The sequence below is a fragment of the Mustela lutreola genome, chromosome 3 (assembly GCF_030435805.1).
Source record: "Mustela lutreola isolate mMusLut2 chromosome 3, mMusLut2.pri, whole genome shotgun sequence".
Lineage (NCBI taxonomy): Eukaryota > Metazoa > Chordata > Mammalia > Carnivora > Mustelidae > Mustela > Mustela lutreola.
This window is the reverse complement of record NC_081292.1, coordinates 141,515,872-141,538,996: the sequence shown is the minus strand read 5'-3', so window position 1 is coordinate 141,538,996 and position 23,125 is coordinate 141,515,872. Positions and strand designations below refer to the sequence as shown.

General features: G+C 36.5%; 1 protein-coding gene across 2 annotated transcripts in view; it reads right to left on the bottom strand.

The window, feature by feature from the left end:
- The window catches only part of OLA1 (Obg like ATPase 1), a 175,588-nt gene that overhangs the window by 4,336 nt on the left and 148,127 nt on the right, over positions 1-23,125 (bottom strand). For both annotated transcript variants that reach the window (XM_059167010.1, XM_059167009.1), the window contains 2 exons: positions 2,166-2,306; positions 1,376-1,472 (listed from right to left, as the gene is read on the bottom strand). In XM_059167010.1, coding sequence (XP_059022993.1) covers positions 1,376-1,472; positions 2,166-2,306 — 238 coding nt within the window. The remainder of the gene's footprint in view (positions 1-1,375; positions 1,473-2,165; positions 2,307-23,125) is intronic.

Genomic DNA, 23,125 nt, shown 5'->3' with positions numbered 1-23,125 from the left:
GGTGACCTAAAGGCTGCTTAATAAAGCATGTTAAAGTGATAAGGAGTCTGACACTATAAAGCACAGTTTTTACAATAAAAGATGTATTGGGTTAATATGGCTACTCACTGATGCTTACCTGACTAAATATCTCAGCACATTAAATCACGGATACTTAACAATCAGTCTTCAGATAAACCAGCTTTCACACTTTCAAGCCCAGAACACGTTACCTTCCCTGCTGCATACACTTAAGTTTAGAAGTTTTAAGGCTCTAAAATATATAGTGAAAATAAACCGTGGCAATTTGTTTACCAACTTGGATTTGCTTTGACATTATTTTCTAAGTCTACATAAAAGGACCTTGGTTAGAAGTCAATCATTTTTTTTTTTTTTACAAAGGGGAGAAGGAACAAAAGTGAATCTCATATTCACACAACACATTTAATGTTACGTTGAACTGCCTCCGTGATTCTATCCACATTAAATAAAAATGAATGTAATGATAAATTATGATAGTGAAAACAGAAATAAAAACAGCACTAAAATTTATCATGGAGCAGATACTCAAAAAAGCATAATAAAAGAATCCATAAGACACATTGGATATTTCTGAAAGTTCGGACATTATATTCTGTAACCGCTATTTGGGACTACATATATTTCAAAATATTTTTCAATAGTAACTACCATATTACAATATATTTACATTTAAAAGCAAGCCATTACAGTTCACAGTGTCTATTGTCCTCCGGGAATAAATTAGTCATTCTTTCTGGTCGTAATCAGTATACATTAATATTTAAAATACATATCACATTTTTAAAGAAGAAAGATTGAATATATAATACTGCAAAAAATAAACACCACTTCTATGAATTCAAATAAAAAAGCATGAATTATTACACATTGAGTTTAGCTCTTTGAGCCCAACTGTGTATCTATGAAGAGCATAATGATGTCATATTGCTTTTATTGCTGAAAATGTAATCCGAGCAAAGCAAAGGAGGAAAGAACCACCCGCAACCCAAACAAACTTAGCGAATACAAAATGAAAAGCAACATCAATTTCACTGCAGACAAACCCAGTCACACAGATTAAGCAAGCACAATACTGGTGCGTCTTATCTCTGACCACAGGAGGAGGGTAGACAGATTCTACAGGATGAAGAAATTCAGACTATGTAATAGGCAGAATCAATTGTTACCTGCCTCAATCAATGCCGCTCCACTTTCACTGTTCAGCAGCTCACAAATAATTAAAGTTATCCTGGACAAAAACCTCATCTGTAATGACTAGCTAACCGCCACCATGACAAACTTCAAAGTCAGTGATATCAATCTGAATTCAATAGTGTGGAACTGGATATAGCTGATGAATAAGTATGAATCTTACCCTGATGGTCCATGCGCGCACTTCATCTGGGCCTGCAGTGAAAAAGTATTCTAGTTGGAGTGCTGCAAACCCAGCCTTAATGATCTTTGGCAAAGCGCTGAAATAAAATGAAACAAATTCACTCAACATATAACTTGATTGTGCCAGAGATCAGTATAGAGCTAAAATTATTCATTTCAAGCAGAAATGTTCAAGATATTAGTAACTGACCGTTTATCTTCCATAATACACTTGAAGAGGCCTGAATACATATAACTGTTTCTAAAAAAAAAATCCCTTCTAAAATTAGTTTTAATTATATTTGTCTGAATATATCATTTTGAATTGTATACTATAAAAAAAAGAAAAATTTGATCTACCCATTCTATGACTATTTTCCTCCAATATTAATTATTTCCAGGACGTGGGTCATGAAAGCAAAATTATTTGATTGAAATCCAATGTTTAAACAATATATTAGTGTTACTCAGAAAAAAATTAAGGCAACTGATTCGCCCTTTCCCCTCCCCCACTGAACATGACGAAAGAGTTTTGGCGATCATTCCTTCTCAAAAATATACATAACTAATACCTATGTTATAATTAAAACACTGTACAGAGATGACAGATGACAGTTAAAAACTTAATTTAAAATAAATCTTTTCACTCTGTCTCATGGTAAAGAAAGGAGAAGATTCCCTCTTTATAATGGTAATTACTCTGTCATTTATTATTCTATCAGCGCAAGCAATTAAATTACTGCAAGGAAATAGTTGATAATAAAGTGTAGGGAAAATGAATGCTAATTAACCTTTGTGTCATGTTCGCTTCCAGATACTTCTGTCTCTCCTCAGCACTCAATTCTTGCAACTTGAGTTCCAAGGCCCCACTAAAAGGAATGACCAAGGCACCTGGGTCATACTTGTCCACCCACTCTTTAATTTTTATCAACCTGTAGACAAAAAAGGGCACAACATTATCTTGTAGTGCATGCATGACTGTACCACATTCATTATTATCAAGTAGCACATACATATTCATAAGAATTGCACGGTTTTATGATGCCATCTTTTTGTGTATAGCTTTCCAAGGTCAAGGCATTAACAGGCAGCAATTGCTTCAGGTATATGCCATAAGATTTTACTGTAATCTAGTTTTACTTTAGTACATTATCTATATGAACCATTATACAAATATTATAAAACTTTTTAAAGTTATACTAAATTTGCTCAGCATTAACACCTGTGTCCTTGAAAACCTCAATCTTATGATTTATTATTTTCCTTACTCTACAAAGTAAATTTTTAAGAAGCAAAAACATTAAGTCCTGCTTGTACAAGAACCAAGCTTAAGAAGTGCCAGCTAATTCTGAAGAGTTTTTGCCAAATAAATCATTTGTTCTACCCAGAATTTTATATGCCTAGGTCAGCTCCCTCTTGGACTAACAAGAGCTTACATTTGTACCTGACTTTGAGGGAGATTTTTGCTAGTCAAAAGAAACACAACCAGAAATGCACATTTACAAACGTAGCTGATTGTATCCACACTGTTCTTACTTATGCAGGAGCACAAATAAGAGAACTGCAGAGGAAATAAATTCCTTTAATCACAAAGGGTTTGGAAAGCACAATCAGTTAGGGAATAGACACCAAGTTGTTACCCAAAAAGATGTTACTGAGTGATTTTTTTTCCCTTTCCAGATCATGGGTTATTTGGGCAAAGCAGAGTTAGAATATAAATGAAGTAAGGGTAGCGAATACATTAACCAGGGTCTGATTCTACAGGACTTCTCTAGCTCTTTAATCCTGGGCAGGTTATCAAAACCTTCTAAACCTCAGTTTCCTCACCTATTAAAAATGGAGATAATCTGTAGTACACATTATACTATAATGAACCTGGAAAATTAATGTCTGGCAGAGTAAGCAGCATTACTATTATGATTATTACTGTTAATAATAACAGTAGCTACTGTTACTAATTTTCATTCTCAGATAATTACAGATGATTTTGCTAAATTCTTTTTTTTTAAGAGTTTATTTATTGAGAGAGAGAGAGAGAGAGAGAGAGAAAGGTGGGGGGGGTTGGGGCAGATGGAGAGGGAGCCCCAATGCAGGAGGCTCAATCCCAGTACCTGGGGACCATGACCTGAGCCGAAGGCAGACACTTTACTGACTGAGCCACCCAAGCGCCCCTATGCCTATGATTCTGGAATAGGGTTTAATACGGAAGTGAGTACAAATTTCACAGAAACTTACGTTAAAAATATTAATGCATACCGTAATCTTCTATAATCCTATAAGCCTCCCACATTTACACCAAGGTTTTAATAGCTATTATGACAAAAAATTGTGGCAGGAGTTCTTTAATCAATGTCAATGTCACAATAGGGGAAAGGAAACACAAAAACTAAACCACAAAATCACCAAAACTCACCTATCAAAGAAAATGACAGGGGATCAGTTATTATAAAATTAAGAATACGGCCGACCAAGTAGGATTTATGATCGGATAAGGAAATGAATAATTTGCATAATAATTTGCACATGTTTGTTATATAAGGCTAACCTATAATTACTTACTTAATGTTATCAGTAGTTTTTGATCTTCCTAATTTTTTTTCCTTTGGTCACATCCTGAAAGAATGGGCCAATCCCTAAGATGTATTTTGGAATAAAGTATGTGTCCTTTAAAATAGGAAATCCAGAGACCCCTGGGTGGCTCAGTTGGTTAAGCAGCTGCCTTCAGCTCAGGTCAGGATCCCAGCGTCCTGGGATCAAATCCCACATCAGGCTCCTTGCTCAGTGGGAAGCCTGCTTCTCCCTCTGCCTCTGCCTGTGCTCATTCTCTCTGACAAATAAATAAATAAAATCTTAAAAAAAAAAAAAAAAAAAGGAAATCCAAACTAGATATTTTCTTATCCAAAATTATAAAGGACAGGTTAAAGGAAAAGGGGAAAATTTGTGGTTTTGCTACTTTTTAAAAGATTTATTTTTCTAAATAATCTCTATACCCAATGTAGGGCTCAAACTCACAACCCTGAGATCAAGAGTCGCACACTCCACAGACTGAGCCTTCCAGGCACCCCCAAAATGAGAAAATTTAAACTGATACTTCTGCCTATAATATTATTATGAGATTTTTAGTTACTTTACAGACTTAACACTGTTCAAACAAAACAATATGGATTAGTAACATACGTTTACAAGTCAGAATCAAGCATGTGTATGTATGGAGAAGAGAGAGAGAGAGAGAGATCCATACCAAATACAATTCAGTGAAAATGAAATAAAACAAGCCGAGGTAAAAGGATAATATAAAAATATCATACACATTTTGTTTCATAAATATGGTCAACATAACTAATAAAACTAGAACTGTTATGAAACAACAAGATAAGAAATAATTACTTTGGCTAAAGCATCAATTCAGAATAACAATAGTTCTACCCTGTCATTTTAACAGCCTTTCCTGCAGAGTCCTCAGAGGGATTATTTGCATTCCTCAGGTGTTCTATTGTACAATTCAGATGAATAAAGACTTACAAATCATTCCTCTACCGCCAATGTGAGACTTTGATCTGGTGAATACACCATTGTACCTTAACTATAATTGGCAAAAAACCTGACAGTGTAGAGCATCACAAGCTTAATAACAAAGGAGAATATCTCAAAGTGTTGACAGATGATCTTCATAATGCAGAAGAAGAGCTGGTACATTTTAGCAATAAATGAGCACTGAGGTCTAAAGGTCTCTAAAGTGACTGACATCAGACCTGCTATAGCCTCACTAAAAGAAAAAGGGACCGGAGCACTCTCCGTAAAGTGAGTTAGGCTCTTTGCCTGCAAGCTTCACTTTTGTGACTTTCACTGTCATAGAAAACACAGGGAAGATGAAAAGTGAGTTAGGTTCTTTGGCTGTCTGCTTTACTTTTGTTACTTTTACTATCAAACGAAAGTGAGAAATGTCCCAAAGTGATTTTTAATTACATATCTGAAATAAACCTTGGGTAATGAAAAAAAAAAATAGCACTCAATTTTGAGATTACAGACTGAAATACACATAATATATCTATTAGGTCTGATGGTTACAAAAGTGTGATAATGAGGCCAAGATCACAAGTTTGAACCCCATTGGGACCAGTTACCTTTGCAGAAAAATGTCTATTCTATTGCTACAAACCATACCCCAAACTATAGTTAGTTATCTAAAAATGTGTGCTACTGGCACATGAGGAATATGGAAAATGAAAGTTGAGCTCAGTACCACTACTAGAGAAACAATTTCAAGTATCTGTTAAAGTGACTGAATAATAATCTCCATATACAAATGTTAGCAAATGCCTAAGAAATCCATCCAATTGTTAAAGACCAAAATAATAAAATGGTAATAATGATGAAATTGTCATAGAATATCAAATTATTTGAGGGAAGACAAAACAGTAAAAACAGTACACTCCCAAAGAGTTAAACTATAAAGACTGTGATAATATTCATTTTGCAAATTTATACAGATTATTGCAAGGGAATCCGTCTTTCTCTTGATAAGGAGCCAGAGCCATGTTGATTTCCCTTAAGTCTTATGAATGACAAATGGAAAGAGGAATTGCCATTAGTTGTATTTTTCTCTCTGGTAATGATTCCATAGGAAGGGGACAAAGCAGGGACAGCCAGTTTTAAGCCTAAAAGGATGATGCTCTGACATACACTGGCAGGTTGTGAGGTTAGACTGTTTGGCAGAATGAGATCTTTAATATTAAATTAGTATTAGATTTCTAAAAGATCATGTCTCAAATTTACCTTTGCTGTTATAATCTGACCTTCTTAGCAAGTCTTGAAATTCCAGATTCCGTAATTTGATTTTCCTAAGGGTCATTTACATTGTTTGTATTTCTTTTCCCAGATGCTAATTTTACTTTTTTTCTTTTAAAAGCATGTCCACATATTTCTCCCCCTCCCCCAAATTTATTTATTTATTTGAGGTAGGGGAGGGACAGAGAGAGGAGGAGAGAGTCTCAAGCATAACACAGGGCTCAATCCCATGACCCTGATCATGACCTGAGCCAAAATCAAGGGTCGGATGCTTAACTGACTGAGCACACAGGCACCCCTAATTTTATTTCTAAAAATTCTATTTGTTTCTCTTTCAAATCTATCTGCTCTTAAGTAATGTTTTACTTGTCTAATGAATTCTTAGTCCCTTCCCATATTTTAAACAGATTAATTTACAAGTTCTTTCTGGGCTGCCTTAATTACTTCTGGTTTTGGTTTTTTTTTTTTTTTTTTTTGGACAAAACTCCGCCTCTCACCATTAATCATCCGCTAGCAGCCTCTCATAACATGGTTCCTGTGTATGTGCTGCGTTGTTCTGGGGTGTGCAGTCATTTGGCAGCAGCAGTCAAGTTTCAAAGGTCTGCTGACCCCTGTGTTTAGAGATGTATCTGTGGGCTAGTTCTGTGTTTGTTCTTCCAGGAAAAGACCTATAGAGGGTTGTGGGCTCTGGATCACTTAAAGGCTTAGTGTTTCTGCACTAGGTTATTGCTAATGCAAATTAAGGCCCCCTGCCTCTTAGAGTGCCGTCCTAGTCTCTAATTCCTGACAGTACAGCTTCTTTCTTTGTTCAGAAGGGGTGGGAATGATCATGGGAAGGATCAATTTTTTTAGGCTTTATGAGTGAGCCTCATTCCTGCACCTGCAGTCTTCTGGGGTCTCTACCTTGACTTACTCCTAAGACCCCCAAGGCCTCTAGGCCATATATAATTTTTTTTTCCCCCTGAGGGCCATATTCTATTGATTTCACTCTCTACTCTCACTGAATTTCCTCTTTGTTTTTGGCACCTAGAAAATCCCTTACTTGCTTTCAAGTCCTTCTGTGCGTTCTAAAAATACCACACCATCATCAAGACCATCCTTTTCTGGTTATTTTCTCTGGTGGTGTTTCTATACATTAGGAACAAGAATGGAGCTTCCTGTACTGGTTCAGACCACCATCTTAAGTTAAAGCTCTCCATACTGGACCTAAGTCTTCCTTTCTATTGTGTTCTAGTACAACAACTTTCAAACTTTTTTTGAATATTATCCACGGGAAGAAATAGATTTTACACTTGATTCAAACATATGGTGCACAGACATATTATTTTTATACACATATCCAAACCGACACAGGTTTCACAAAACAATACTAACCTTTCTAGTGGGAAATAGGACAATCCCAATGGTGCTATTTGATATTCTACATAAAACTAAATTTTTATAACTTAAAATAACCCCCTGAGATAGTTTTCTCTAACATATTTTAAGGGGCACCTGGCTGGCTCAGTCGGAAGGCATGAGACTCTTGATGCTGGAGGTCATGAGTTGGGAGCCCCACCTGGGGTATAGTGATTACTTAAACACAACTTCAAACAAACAAACAAAAAAAAACAAAAAAACAAACCACCTTTATACTTTAATAAGAACTTTAACTTTTTTCTACACTTCATGTCCATCTAGCCATTGAACTACCTCCTAGGTACTAAATTCTGATTATATTGTCTAAAAATTCTTAAAGATGGCTCAACCCAGGACAAAACCCAAGTTATATTACCATTTAGAGTATCTTTGCTGAACATTAAAACTCTCTCAAATATGTTCATCCTAGTTTGTAATATCAAACTGTATTTAATATCTTTAAAACTGTTACATATGGTATTAGATTCTTAAATACAACCTACATAATTTTCTGTGTGAATCTAGGTCTTAGCTTTAAAAAATCAGCAGTGACAACTTGCCTCTGACTGAATATAACTGTTGCCAAGAACTATATGTCAATATTCAGAAAATGACATAACTTACAAAAAGGACGATTTAGGGCTGGTTCATTTAGTGATTTAATACCATTCAGTCAACATTATTAGAATTTACTAAGTTAGTTCTTCTCTTGTTGTTCATGGTATAGATGTACCATAAATTCAGGGGGCACTGAAAAACACTGAGGTCATTTCTAGTCTCTTCCCTTGCAGGTTTACTCTCATTTCTATTAGAATTGCCCAGAGAACCAAAGAATGACTTCAAGATATCACATTCCTTTTTTCCATTTTCCAAACATTATCACAGCAAATTAATGTCAATTTATAGTATTCTAAAAGAAAAAGAAATAAGACTATGGAAGATAAAATCATCCTCTATGGATGACATAAACATTAATCCAGTTCTTTCACAAATGACAATAAGTAACACTAGAATTGTTAATACTAAAATTAATATACAATGTACAAACTGAAATATATATCCTATAAACAATATTCATTCAAGGCCAAAAATGAGCTCTAGAAAATCCAAAACTACCAACTCTTCATAATTCCTTGACTAAAGTTATTAGAACAGAGCTATGAAGGAAGTTAGTGGCGGTGCAGGGGGCGGGGAGGAGGGAGAAAGAAGAAATACAAAAAGAAAAATAAACTCTAACTGAAGAGTGTCTAAATAATCTAATCCCTATTCCAAAAGAGACCCTCATCTTCGATGTACATAACAGACTTCAACTTTCCCTGCTCTTGTCTGATTTCATGGAAACTGTACAGGATAATGAATATAACTTTGTTCCTCAAAGTATGGTCACATCATTCAGTTGTCTACTGGAAACGTACAACCTCAGAATCTGCATTTCAACAAGACCCCCAGGCACTTTATAGGCATGTCAAACTTGCAGAAGCACTGAACTAAAGGACTTTGAAAATAACGGCACATTAACTGATAGGACAAAAATGTGTCCAAGATAACTCTGCAGACCAGTTATAACTGAGCTCATGCTGACCACCTATCCCTCTGATATGAGGGGAATGAGATAATGAAAAAGTTCCTGTTTACATCCTTTAGGTTCGAAACCAGAGGAGAAAAATGGCACTAGAATTTCAGGAAGTGTGAGGAAAATGTTTGCTGTGAATCCCCTGCAATGTCGAAGAAGTTTCAGATTCACAATAAAAATAATTAGTTTAGGGCACCTGGGTGGCTCAGTGGGTTAAACCTCTGCCTTCGGCTCAGGTCATGATCTCAGGGTCCTGGGATCAAGCCCCATATCGGGCCCTCTGCTCAGCAGGGGGCCTGCTTCCCCCTCTCTCTCTACCTGCCTCTCTGCCTACTTGTGATCTCTCTCTCTGTGTCAAATAAATAAATAAAATCTTTAAAAAAATAAAAATAATAAAAATAATTAGTTTAGATAGCATTATATATAGTCAACAGTTTCTTATTTTATAAGACATAATTACACCTGTCTTAGTCTAATAAGCTTCATACCTGGAAAAACATCTGTAGTAAGTTAGCTTTGTAGTCTAGATTCAAATTATAAGAAGTGACTCTTACAGAAAGCACTTTGTGAAATTTAAGTTCCTATCAAGTAAATGGAGTATTATGCTACAAATTATTCCCTATGAGGATCTCACAGAACCACTGTCTGAAAAACTCCATTCATTTTGCACTATAACAAAATGGCATTTGTATACATCCAACCAAGTGTGTGTATAAAAGGGAATGAAACCTAGAGAATTGGGCATTCCTTTAGCCGCAAATAAATGAAAATCGGGTTTCAGACTCTATTCCAAGGATTAACAAGATTTCTGACTCTAGGAGTAATTGGAAGGTTATACGGAAACTGAAACGATAGGTGTTATGACAAGCAGGCAAACTTAAAGCAAATTAAAGCAATTGGGATATACTTATCCTAACACTTTTGGCTCACTGTGACTCCAGGATTTCTTAAACACTTAATGTGCTTAAAAAAGTAAAATATATGCAATTAATCTCTATGTGATGAACAGGTAACAACTGTATGGGAATATTTTCTATGTTCAGCAAAAGGGCTGTTTTAAAAAAAACAAATCTTTCAATGAATAAACAGGAGGAAACAGCAAGATGAATCCTAATTAGTCTGAGTAAATCATAGCAATCCCATTCTTTAGCTGGCAACGGCTTAGAGAAGTGGCATGTGAACCAGTTCTGGTCAATGGGGAATGAAGGAAAGCCTCCTACCGGCTTTAGAAAAAGATTCTGAATGGTTCCTTTGGCTTTGAAACAGTGAAAAGAAGGGAGCCTCTACTGGACACTATGTCTGGATACTATCCCTGGAACTCCAGCGGCCATTTTGTGACCAAAAGAATCAAAGATGAGATGAGAAAGATGAGAAAAATCCTTCTTCCCGATAATACCACAACCTTGAATTAAACAGAACACTGAGGAGCGCCCAGGTGGCTCAGCCGGTTAAGCATCTGACTGCAGGTCATGATCTCCGGGTCGTGAGATAGAGCCCCCTTTCAGGCTCTGTACTCAGAGGGGAGTCTGCTTGAGATTCTTTCCTACTCCCTTTGCCTCTGCCCTTCCCCTCTAGCATGCTTTCTCTCAGTCTAATTAATTAATTAAATCTTAAAAACAAAAGCAAAAGCCAGGAACACGGAATTAACCCTAGAGACATACTATTATGTATTAGGATGGTCTTTGTCATTTATAGCTGAAAGCATCAGATACTGATAATGACCGCATCTTAGGGTTCTCTTCATTTAAATATATGAGTGCAGTTCCTCTTAACTGGTGAAACTCCAGTTTTTACTTAAGACCAGCTCCTGCAGAGCTTTCCCTGAGCTTCCACAGGGACAGAGTGTGTCCACATGGACACACTCCACCTTATAAATTGCCTATTTTCTTATCTCCTCCCACTACAATAAAAACTTCCTGAGGTCAGAGACTTTTCTTTCTTTGTTCATGGATATATCCACAGAACTCTCCTAGCACAGCACGGACACAGATGCTCAAACATATTCTAAATGGATAAGATGGAAAGAGCTTTAGGCTAATCACTGGCTAATTGACTACGGGCAGCTACTTAAGGTCTCTTAGCTTTAATTTACTCATCTGCAAACTGATGAGTAGTTTTCCACATGTTCTGGGTTCCCTGACGAAGCTCCCAAGGTACTGAGAAAGGAAAGGGTGCAGAGATGAAGGAAGGACAATGAAGGTGAAGGACCCTTCACTTTCATATTTCAATCACAGCTGCATCACTCTTATATGTTGAATTTCCGCATCAGATTTCATCAGAAGAAAGTTCTGTTGTTCTTAACAACTCTAAAGTTCAGTGAGTAGGCGATCCTTTTCAGATGGCAAATTACCATTTTATGGCATAAGCCAGAAACTGAACAAGTGCTAAAACCTTTCTGTTTAAATGCTACTGTTCAGCACCTTAAAAAAAAAAAAAAAAAAAAGATTTTACTTATTTATTTGAGAGACAGAACCCATGCACCCATGCGTGGGGGCAGAGAGTAAAGGAGGAGAGGGACAAGCAGACTCTGCTCAGAGAAGAGCCCAACACAAGGCTCAATCCCACACTCCTGAGATCACGACCTGACCGGAAATCAAGAGTCATACTAAACCAACTGAGCCACCCAGGTGCTCCCTACTGTCCACCATCTTTAAAAGAAAAACAAAAACCCTTCCCATTTTCTGTGACTCACTATTCCCTCACATAGACTTTTCATAGCACTGCTCTTCTTAATGTTTATGGTCTTCCACCCAGCACTGGTGAACCCACTTACCCAGTTATTAGAGCAAGGAACTTTTAAAATATTTTATTCACTGCAATACTCCCAGCATCACTTACAACAATGCCTTGGCATAAGCAGATGCTCATTTGCTGCTGGGTGGATTGATGAATAGGAATGAATTAAGCTGAAAGTTAATTTCGTTACTGGTCTCTTCTGCCAGAGTCAACCTGTAGAAATTAGTGAACTACAGTTGACTTGATCCCTGTAAGGATGCATGTTTATTAGCTACAATGGCAAAGTGAAAACCATACTAATAGAATATGGGGGAAGCATACCTAATTTAGGTAAGGCTATATAAAATTCACAGGATAGTGGGGTTTTTTTCATTCCCATGTTAAATCTGTGACCTCAACTACTATAATTCAAGTCTAAACCATCCAAGTTTATTGTAAATGAACCAAAAGAAGCACCTCAAACTTTAAGATGTTCCTCGAATCTCATGCTTCTTACTCCTTCAAAGCTACTAAGTTATGATTTGTGTTCATACTGAGTGGTCCCAAGCAGGGCACATTTTTGATACTATAGAGCAATTTTCTCAAAATACAGTTTCTGGACCACCTGTGAAAACCTAGATTTGTGATCTCTGCAAATGGGATCTGCACCTAACCCTGACAACACTTTGTACTCTGATGTCTGATAGCCAGTTTTTTAATCGCTTTCTTTTTCTTTGCATTTCTACATTCTAGCTTTAAACATTACATATAGAAATATCCTGTGATTACAGTTGTCATGAGGTTTGAAACCAATATTTGTAGCTTGAGACTAAAACTCTGTTAGCTGCAAGAAAAACTTCTCAACTATTTTATGATCCTATAGATAGAAGATTACTTCTGGCCACTGGGCTCTAAGATAAACTATCTTTCATTCCACTTTTGTACAAAGAAGAAGACGCCAGTTTGATGCAATCTATAATCAAAACATATATTTATATGGAGAGCCATAAATCTTGACTTAATTATCACAAATTAATTTTTTTTTTAAAGAATGGAAATGGTATCAGAAATGAGACTTCCATATCTATACTACTTACGGAGATGAAGAAAATCAAACAACAACCTTTACTATCTTGGGAGAGGTGGAGGAGGAATAAGACTGTGTATACATGAGGGTCGGAGGAAGGGAGAGCATGACTTACAACACATATGTTATAGTGGTAGTGTGCCAAAGAAACACAGTACCATAAACATGATGAAAACTTTAGTATCAAGTCTTTTTGAGATTGGGCTTGTAAATGATAAAAACTAACCTGAGATAGAAACATATTTTACGGGGCGCCTGGGTGGCTCAGTGGGTTAAAGCCTCTGCCTTCGGCTCAGGTCATGATCCCAGGGTCCTGGGATCGAGCCCCGCATCAGGCTCTCTGCTCAGCCAGGGAGCCTGCTTCCTCCTCTCTCTCTACCTGCCTCTCTGCCTACAAAGAAGTGTACTTGCATAATAAGAAAATTACAAAGCATTATTGACAGAAATAAAAGACTGAAGAGGAAAGACATTCATTTTCATTGACTGAAAGACTAAATGTTGTTAAGATGGCAATATTCTCAGGGTGCCTGGGTGGCTCAGTCAGTTAAGGATCTGTGTTTGGCTCATGTCATGATCTCAGGGTCCTGGGATTGAGGCCCACATCGGGCTCCCTGCTGAAGCAGGGTGTCTGCTTCTCTCTCTGCCCTCTGCCCCTCCCCTTGCTCGTGCTCACTCACTCACTCTCTCAAATAAATAAAATCTTCAAAAAAAAAAAAAAAAAGATGGCAATATTCTCCAAATCGATCCTCAGATTCAATACATTCTTTTAAAATTCCAGCTGCCTTCTGTGTAAAAAGTGACAAGCCCATTCTAAAATTCATATGAAAAATGAAAAGCCAAAACAGAATAGCCAAAATAATATTGAAAGAAACCCTCCAAAACTGAAGGATGTAACATTCTCTATTTCAGAACTTACTATAAAATTATGTGGCAAGTAATCAAGACTATGTGGCATTGGCATAAAGCTAGACATATAGACCAATGGAACAGAACTGTCTTATGTGATTGGCTTACCTCACTTAGCATAACATGCTCAGTTTTTATCTATATTGCACATGGATATGCTGCAATATGTCAAAATGTTTATTCAAATCCCTTGTCCATTTTTAAATTGGGTTATTTGTGGGTTTTAATGTTAAGTTTGTTAGAGTTGGTTTTTTTTCCAAGATATGTTTATTTTAGAGTGAGAGTGTGTGTGTGAGTGAGGAAAGGGACAGAGGGAGAGAATCTTCAAGCAGACTCCCTGCTGAGAATCAGGGCTCAATCCCACAACCCATGAGATCAAGACCTCAGCCAATACCAAGAGCCAGATCCTGCACCAACTGAGTCACCCGACACTCCTAGTCAAATAATTTTTGACAAGGGTATAAAAACAATTCAGTGGATTTCCTCCTTTTTAAAGGCTTAATAGTATTCCACTGTATGTATTTACCACATTTTATTTATCCATTAATTCACTGATGAACATCTGGGTTGTTTCTACCTCTTGACCATTGTGAACAATGAAGCAATGAACATATATATGCAAATATCTCTTCAAGATTCTGCATTCAATTCTTTGGGATATATACCAAGAAGTGGGACTGCTGGATTATACAGTAATTTTATTTTTAATTTTTAAAGGAATCTCCATACTGATTTTCATTCCCACTAACACTGCACCAAGGTTACAATTTCTGCACATCCTTATCGACATGTTTTCTTTTCTTTTCTTTTTTCTTTTCTAGTGCCTATCTTAATGGGGGGAGGTGAGATGATTAATATCTCATTGTAGTTTTGATTTGCATTTCTTTAATAATTAGTGATACTAGCATCTTTTCATGTGCTTTTTGGCTATTTGTATATCCTTCTTAGAAAAATGTTTATTAAAAATCCTTTGCCCATTTTTAACTGGGTTATTTGTTTTTTTTGTTGTTGACTTCATGTTATAGTCAATTGATTTTTGACAACGGTACCAAAGTAAGTCAATGGGGAAAGAATAGTCAACAAATGGTGCTCAGACAAGTGGACATCCACAAACAAAAATAAAAATAAACCAAGACCTAAATGTAAGAGTTGGAACTATAAAACTCTTAGAAGAAAATATGTGGAAGTCTTCATGAACTTGGATTAGGCAACAGCTTCTCAGATAGAACATCTAAAGCACAGACAACAAACAAAAAATAAATTAGATTTTATCAGAATTAAAAGTTTTGTGCAGCAAAAGACACTATGAAGAAAGTGAAATAACAATCCATAAAATAGAAAAAGAAATATTGGAACTCATCTGATAAGGACCTATAACCAGAATACATATTTTTATTTTTATTTTATTATTTTTAAAGATTTTATTTATTTATTTAACAGAGAGAGACATAGTGAGAGAGGGAACACAAGCAGAGAGCCTAGGAGAGGCAGAAGCAGGCTTCCCAAAGAGCAGAAAGCCTGATTCGGGGCTCAATCCCAGGACCCTGATATCATGACCTGAGCTGAAGGCAGACGCTTAAAGACTGAGCCACCCAGGTGCCCCAAACATACATATTTTTAAAACTCAATAATAATTATAAGTTACAACTAACTCAGTAATAAAAGGACAAAAATCCAATTTAAAAATGACAAAATGATTTGAACAGACATTTCTCCCAGAAAGATATACAAATGGCCAACAAGCATAAGAAATGATGCTCAAAATCACTAATTATTGAGAAATGCAAATCAAAACCATAATGAGATACCATTCCATAACCACTACAATGGTTATAATTAAAAAGATGGACAACAGGTTTGCCTGGCTGGCTCAGTTGGAAGAGTATGTGACTCTTGATCTCAGGGTCCTGAGTTTGAGCCCACATAGGATGTAGAGATTACTTTAATAAGTAAAACTTAAAAACAAAAAGGGCTAAAAAAAGATGGACAATAGTCCATCCATATCCATATAATGCATATCCATATAATATCCATATAATGAAATGTAAGTCAGACATAAAAAGAAATGAAGGACTGATACAAGCTACAACACGGAAGAGCCCTAAAACATACGGCATAAAAGCTACCATACACAAGGGGCCACATATTCTATAATCAATTTATTTGAAATATCCTCAATGGACAAATCCAGACAGACATAAAACAGAGTAGTGGTTGCCAGGGGTTAGGTAGAGAAGGCAAGGGGAATGGCTATTAATAGGCTCAGGTTTCTTTTTGGGGTGATGAAGTGTTCTGGATTTAGCGGTGATTGTGACACAATATTGTAAATAGACTAAAACCCATTGAATTGTGTATTTTAAAAGAGAGAATTTTGTGGATGCCAATTATCTAAATAATTTAAAAAAGAACAAAGCTTAGGCTGACATTTTAAAGATAAAAAACAAAAATGCTAATATTCTGCACATTATGATCCTATAATATTTGACCTTCCTGGAGAAATTTTGGACTAAGGCAAATATCAACTCAAATTTCAGCTTACTTGCATACTAGCTGTAAGATCCTGGAGAAGCCACTTAAGCTTCTTGAACCTCAGTTTCATCCCTTGCAACACAAATACTACTACTTATTCTCCCAGGTTGATGTCAGTATTAAAGTGCTAGAACATCAGAGGCCTTCAAACTTTAGTTCCCAACCCCACTGTCTCTTATCAGTGAGACATTCTCAATAATTATTGTAGAGTTAAAAATACTCTTAGATTACCTGTGAGTAAAGAACAAGAGTTCTTTTTAACAATCAGGTTTGTATTTCTAGGAAGAAATCTTGCCTCACCGACCCTTTACAGAAAGGGAGATAACTGCAAGGGGAAGAATTCAAGTACAATGATAGCAAAAATATATATTGAGTAACTATGTGTACTAACAAGCATTATGCTAGATCTTGGGATGCAACTCTGAAAAAGGAGGTGGGGGGTAAGGGAAAAAAAAAGGCAAACACATAAATACAAAAGAGCATAATAAATGTTATGACAGGGGAAGTAATGTACCACAGGAAAAACGGGGAGGGGGGCGCAAAACCTCAATAAAGGAAGATTTTGGTCTCATTAATACTAGAAATTTCAGAAAAACAGAACCCAATACATTGAATTGTCTCTTCAATTATAACTTTTTTTTTTTTCAGGTTAATTTAGGTATAACAGGAGAAACAGAAAAGGAAAAGCTTCATATTCATGGCAGAGCTGGAATTTTGTGGGGCAAATAAGAAACTAAGAAACCCCCAAGGGAAAGATAAATACGGGGGTGTATGTCAGAATCCATTTGCACAGACCGCCTTTCCTAAATGGATCCTTCTCCTGAAGTTGTTCTTAATTCAGCCTCTGGAGGGTGCTTCCATATTCTAACAAAAGAGACCATTCCCTCATGATCCTCTTTATCTAAATCCTCTGTTTACCATGTGGGATACATGTATATTTCATAAAGAACCAGACATAGAAGGATACAAACCTAAGGCAAATAGCTGATGTAAAAAAGAGAAAGTCCCTGTTTCCGTATCTATGGAGAAGGATTTGGGGGCAGAGGAGAAACAAGAAGCACCATGGAAGATCTCTTATGCAAACTTCAGTAGGGGCAAGTAAGTTCTTTTTAACATGTATTTTTAGAGGTGCTAAATAGAACTGAAATGACTTTTCCCTATCAGTAGGATGCCAACTGGCTTAATAGACTATTTTTACACAAGAAAAGGAGAGTCAGCCCATCAGAACTTGTAGTTGGTTTCATAGCTTGTACTTTGTCTTAAGAAGTAATAGTAAGTCTGAGTTCATTATTTCACTGACAAGACATTGTATGCAAAATGAATTTTTGTAAATAAAAAAGTTACTTTATTCCATGAAAGGAATCCCATAATTCAAGGACTCCCAGGGGCAATCCCTTTGCTAAGGGAGGCAAGTAGGAGCCATCTCATGGAACCTTTCTAAAGTTTCTGTTTTCTCATCTAGAAACAGAAAAAGTAATAACATCTACTTCAGAAGGTTTGTGTGAAGATTAAATGAGAAAGTGTATGTAAAAGACTCAACATGCTTCCTGACACAAGGTAAATACTGAACGTATTTTGCTATTATTATTATTTATGAAGTTAAAATTGACAATTTGTGGGGGCACCTAAATGGCTCAATCAGTTAAGCATTTGCCTTCAGCTCAGGTCATGATCCCGGGGTCCTATATCGGGCTCCCTGCTCAGCGGGGAACCTGCTTCTCCTTCTCCCTCTGCCATACCCCCGGCTTATGCTCTCTCTCTCTCTGTCAAGTAAATAAATAAAACCTTAAAACAACAACACCACCACAAAAACCTGTGCTCTTTTTAAAATACCTCAATGCTCAGACCACAATTTCTCAAAACAGAACTGTGTTGGATTTACTTGTATGGCTATTTTCTGGTAAGGTGTGTCTAAGGGCTAAGCACATCAAAGTTCATTTAAAAGTATTCATTTCTTTCTTTTCCTCCTTATGTTGTCCTGTTTGCTGTATAAAAAAATGGCAACTTTGATACTCATTAAAATCATTGCTGAGTGATCCCCCTACAGTTTCTAAAAGGGGCAAAAAATTATTTAGGGCTACAAATATCATACAAGAAATAGATCTAAGGTAAAGCAGTAGGAAGCATATTTCATTTGGTACAATTTCTGAACCAGTTTTACTCACAGCAGCTTCTCACTTCTTGTTCCCTGGCCATTTTGGGAGAGACAAAATTGATTAGACATTTATTCCTTTGCTCCTTTCCCGGTTCAAAGGTTTCTCTCTACCACCCTGACACACTACCTGCTACATATGTCTAATGTTTTAAATAAATTCCCTTCAAAGAAATTGACAAAAGTAATTTTATTAATGACATATTACAATAAAATGCACATTCTTGGTTTCTCTTACTCTAAGATTTCTGCTCTTAGAATACATCAAAATAATAATTGTAAGTGAGAATCTAAATGCAATGCAACTGACTTAAGCCCACTTTTCATTTTGTTTCCAGAGGAGATAAATCTTTTCTCTAATAGTCTAACAGTCATTAAAAATTAAAAGAGTCTAACAGTCATTAAAAATACCCTATCTTTAGGGGCTCCTGGGTGGCTCAGTCAGTTGGGTGTCCAACTCTTGATTTCAGCTCAGCTCATGATCTCAGGGTTGTGGGATCAAGCACTGTGTCCAGCTCTGTGCTCAGTGGGGAGTCCGCTTGAGACTTTTCCTCTCCCTCTGTCTCTGGCTCTTCCTCTGCTCGCACACACTCTCCCTCTCAAACAAATAAATAAATAAATCTCTTTTTAAAAAAAAAAAATTATTTTATTTATTTGACAGAGAGAGAGCGAGAGAGAGAACACAAGCGTGGGAGAGGGAGAAGCAAACTCCCCACAGAGCAGGGCGCCTGACGCGGGGCTTGATCCCGGGACCATGAACTGAGTCAAAGGCAGATGCTTAATGACTGAGCCACCCAGGGGCCCTAAATAACTAAATCTTTAAAAAAAAAAAAAAAAAAAAAACAACCTATCTTTATACTGTAGTCAAAAGAGTAAAAATAATATTCCACTTCTAGTCTATCAAATTAGTAAAGATTAAAACAACAATAACACTCAGTGTTGGCTGAGGCAAAGGAAATGTACTTTTCTGAATGGCTGCAAGGCAGTGCACTGTACTTTAAATTGTTTTAAAAAGAGGTAAAATAACCTCAAAAGAAAACACCAGAGATCTGGATAAAATACAGTACACTGATATAATAGCATGGTATATGATAATTATAAGTGTTATAAAATAGATGGGAAAATATTCATGGCTCATTAAGACTATACACTCACATGAGTATCAAATATTGACTATGTGCTAGCAAAGTATAGGGTTGGTAGTAGACAAACATTGTCCTTGTCTTCACAAAGCTTACCAAGTCAGCCTTACCAGGTTGATGTAAGTTTATTTTTTTAAAGATCCTATCACCTTTTCTTTTTTTTAAGATTTTATTTATTTATTTATTTGAGAGAAAGGGTGAGAGAGAGAGAGAGAGCATGAGCAGGGAGAGTGGAAGAGGGAGCTGCTGAGCAGGGAGCCCGATGGGGCTCCATCCCAGGACCCTGGGATCATGACCTGAGCCGAAGGCAGACGCTTAACCGACTGAGCCACCCAGGCACCCCAGCAATCTGTGTTTTAATAAGCCCTTCAGATGATTCTGATGCATGCTTAAGTTTGAGAACCACTAGCATATAGGTTAGAGTCAAACATATAAGCAGAGGGACAGTGAAAAAAGTTAAGAGTCACTCAGTTACTAATCCCTAGGGAAGCAAAGAGCCATGGCAGGCACAGAGGAAATAAAGAGATGAGAAGTGAAAGGCTAGTATACTTGTCACCCAAATGCCAAGCAGAAGAAAATGTCATGGAAGTTTCTAAAGACAATTTATTCTGGTAGGGTCAGAGACAAAAAGACAAAGATAGGTACATGCATACTTTCATTTATTATAGACACCACCCCCTGCCCAACACCATGAGGGTCATACTGCATTGAAGAAAAATATTATTCAGGATATATTTTCCATATTAGTTTCCCTTTAAATAAGAGAAATCTGTAAATGAAGTAATACAAAAATACTAGTATAAAATTTCATTTATTTTTATTTTATTCATTTACTTTATTATTTTAATTGTAATTCAATTAATTAACATTTAATGTATTATTTTTTTCAGGGGTACAGGTCTCTAATTCATCAGTGGCATGTAACACCCAGTGCTCATTATAACACGTGCCCTCCCAAATGTCCATCACCCAGTCACCCCATCCTCTACCTCACTTCCCTCAAGCAACCCTCAGTTTGTTTCCTAAGATTAAGAGTCTCTTCTGGTTTGTCTCCCTCTCTGGTTTTGTCTTGTTTCATTTTTATTATTTCTCTTTATTTTAAATAGCAGGACTTGAACTCACTACCCTGACTGGAGACCAAGACCTGAGCTAAGATCAATAGTTGGGTGCTTAATGACTGAGCCACGCAGGCATCCCCAAACTGCATTTCTTTTCAAAGGAAAGGAGATGGATATTGGGGAGAGTGTGTGCTATGGTGAGTGGCGTGAATTGTGTAAGACTGATGATTCACAGACCTGTACCCCTGAAACAAAGAACACATTATATATTAAAAAAAAAAACCTGTGGTTAAAAAAAATAATAATAAAATAAAATAAATAAAAAGAAAGGAGAAACTCGTACATCTTACATGTGTAATTGCATTTAATACTTATATAGCTCCTTCAAGGGGGAAGAGAGAATAGACTGTAGTTCAAAAGGAATGTGGGTCCAAAATAAGTTGTTCTAAAGACTGGACTCCGGACAGCAAGCTAATCTACCGACAGGAAACATCCATGGGTGGTGGGGTGGTGGGGGGACTGATGGTTCAGGAGAGAGAGAAGGAGGAGATGTAGATGAACAGAGATATATATGCACAACTAAAAGAATGTCTTTGGCTAAGTACATAGACCAGAGGTGAGCAAGTTACCATACATTTTTATATGGCTGCAAGTTCAGGAAGATAGCTTTTACATTTTTTAAAACAATTTTATTTTTAAGTAATCTCTATACCTAACACAGTGCTCAAACTCACAACCCCAAGATCAAGAGTCGCATGCTCTACCAACGGAACCAGCCAGGCTCTCCAGTTCTTACATGTTAAAATGATTTCTCAAAAAAGAAAAAAAAAGATGGAAAAATATTTTGCGTCAGTGAAGCTGTAAGAAATTCAAATTTCAGTGTCCATAAGTGAAATTGTATTGACCCTGGCATGCCCATTTGTTTCCATACTGGGCAAGACTGCCTTCTGGCCTAACAGCAAAGGCGAGTAGCTGCAACAGATTCTGTGGTCCTCAAAACTAGAAACACTTACATTGTAACACATACCACAGAACACCTGCTGACCCCCAGGGGAGACAGTTCATCCACCTGTGCTCTAAAACTTAGATGTACCTCACTAGAAAAGAAGCACTTCAAATGATCTAGATATTTCTATCAATGACAATAAGAGCCAGTGTTGAAACATAAGGGATATGTTCAACTGATTTCATCCAGCCAGCGGTTCACCAGCCGACAGTATTTACTGAGTCCAGGGTCAACCACTGGAGATACAAAATGCAGAAAATACAGGCATGGTCCTTATTTTCCTGGAATTTAAATTCTCATGAGACAGAAAGACAAATAAGCAAGATTATATAGCTTGTGATAAGTGCTCTGAAGTAAACACACAGGATGCTGTGAACAAAAGGGAGTCTGGGAGATAACTCTAGACAGAATAGTCAGGGAAGGTGTTTCTGAGAAGGCCACAAGGGCCAACCATGGTGGTGGGAGGTGGGGAGAGATGTGGTGAAAAAGGGGGACTGACAATTAAATGTTCTTACATTTCTGCAGACATAGAAACATAAGAGGAAGGAGAAATTCATACATTGTTGAGTAGCACATGCATGGAACACTTTCCCTGATGAATTTTCCAATGTTATTTTTACTACAAAGTATACACAGTGTAATTATATAATGGGTTCATATGGTTTGGGAACAAAATACAAATTAAAACACACACACACATACACACACACACACCACTGTATAATTACTTAATTACCCGAGAGATAGGAATGGTTCCAGAAAACCATTTCCGCTTATCAGGTATATACAGTAACAGTCTTTTTTTTTTTTTTTTTAATGGGGGAGAAACATTCCACACAATGTAAGTTTTACAGGATACTGGCAAATGCAAACATGCCAAAGGAAGTATAAATGGTAGGCATTTAATTGCTTAAGACAAAATTAAGCTTTTCCTACATTTTTATTCTATGAATACATCACAACAAATAAATATCAATAATGAGCCTAAAAGGATAAACAATACTAGAAACCATAGAATGTTCTTTAGTTCTAATTCATACATAGCTAATGCAGCATAATATATCAGTTGAAGTTTGACAAATGACAAGCTATGAACTTTGGGAAAGAGTTAGTGTCATTTGATTCTTAATTCTAAATTTCTTACTTAGCATATACCAAAACAACTGTTTAAGACGCAACCTGTCCATTCTGTGGGTTGGCTATGCAGTTTGTTCCATGTTATTATTATTTTATTTATTATTTATTTATTATTATTTTAATTCTTTCATTATCTTGTTTTTCAGACACAAAAATAACTTCTACTAAAAATTTCAGCAGACTTTAGTAGTACAAAATAAAACATTCAGTAATCTTTCAGATATTTACAAAATTATGCAATTCTAGTTTATTTCTTCTCA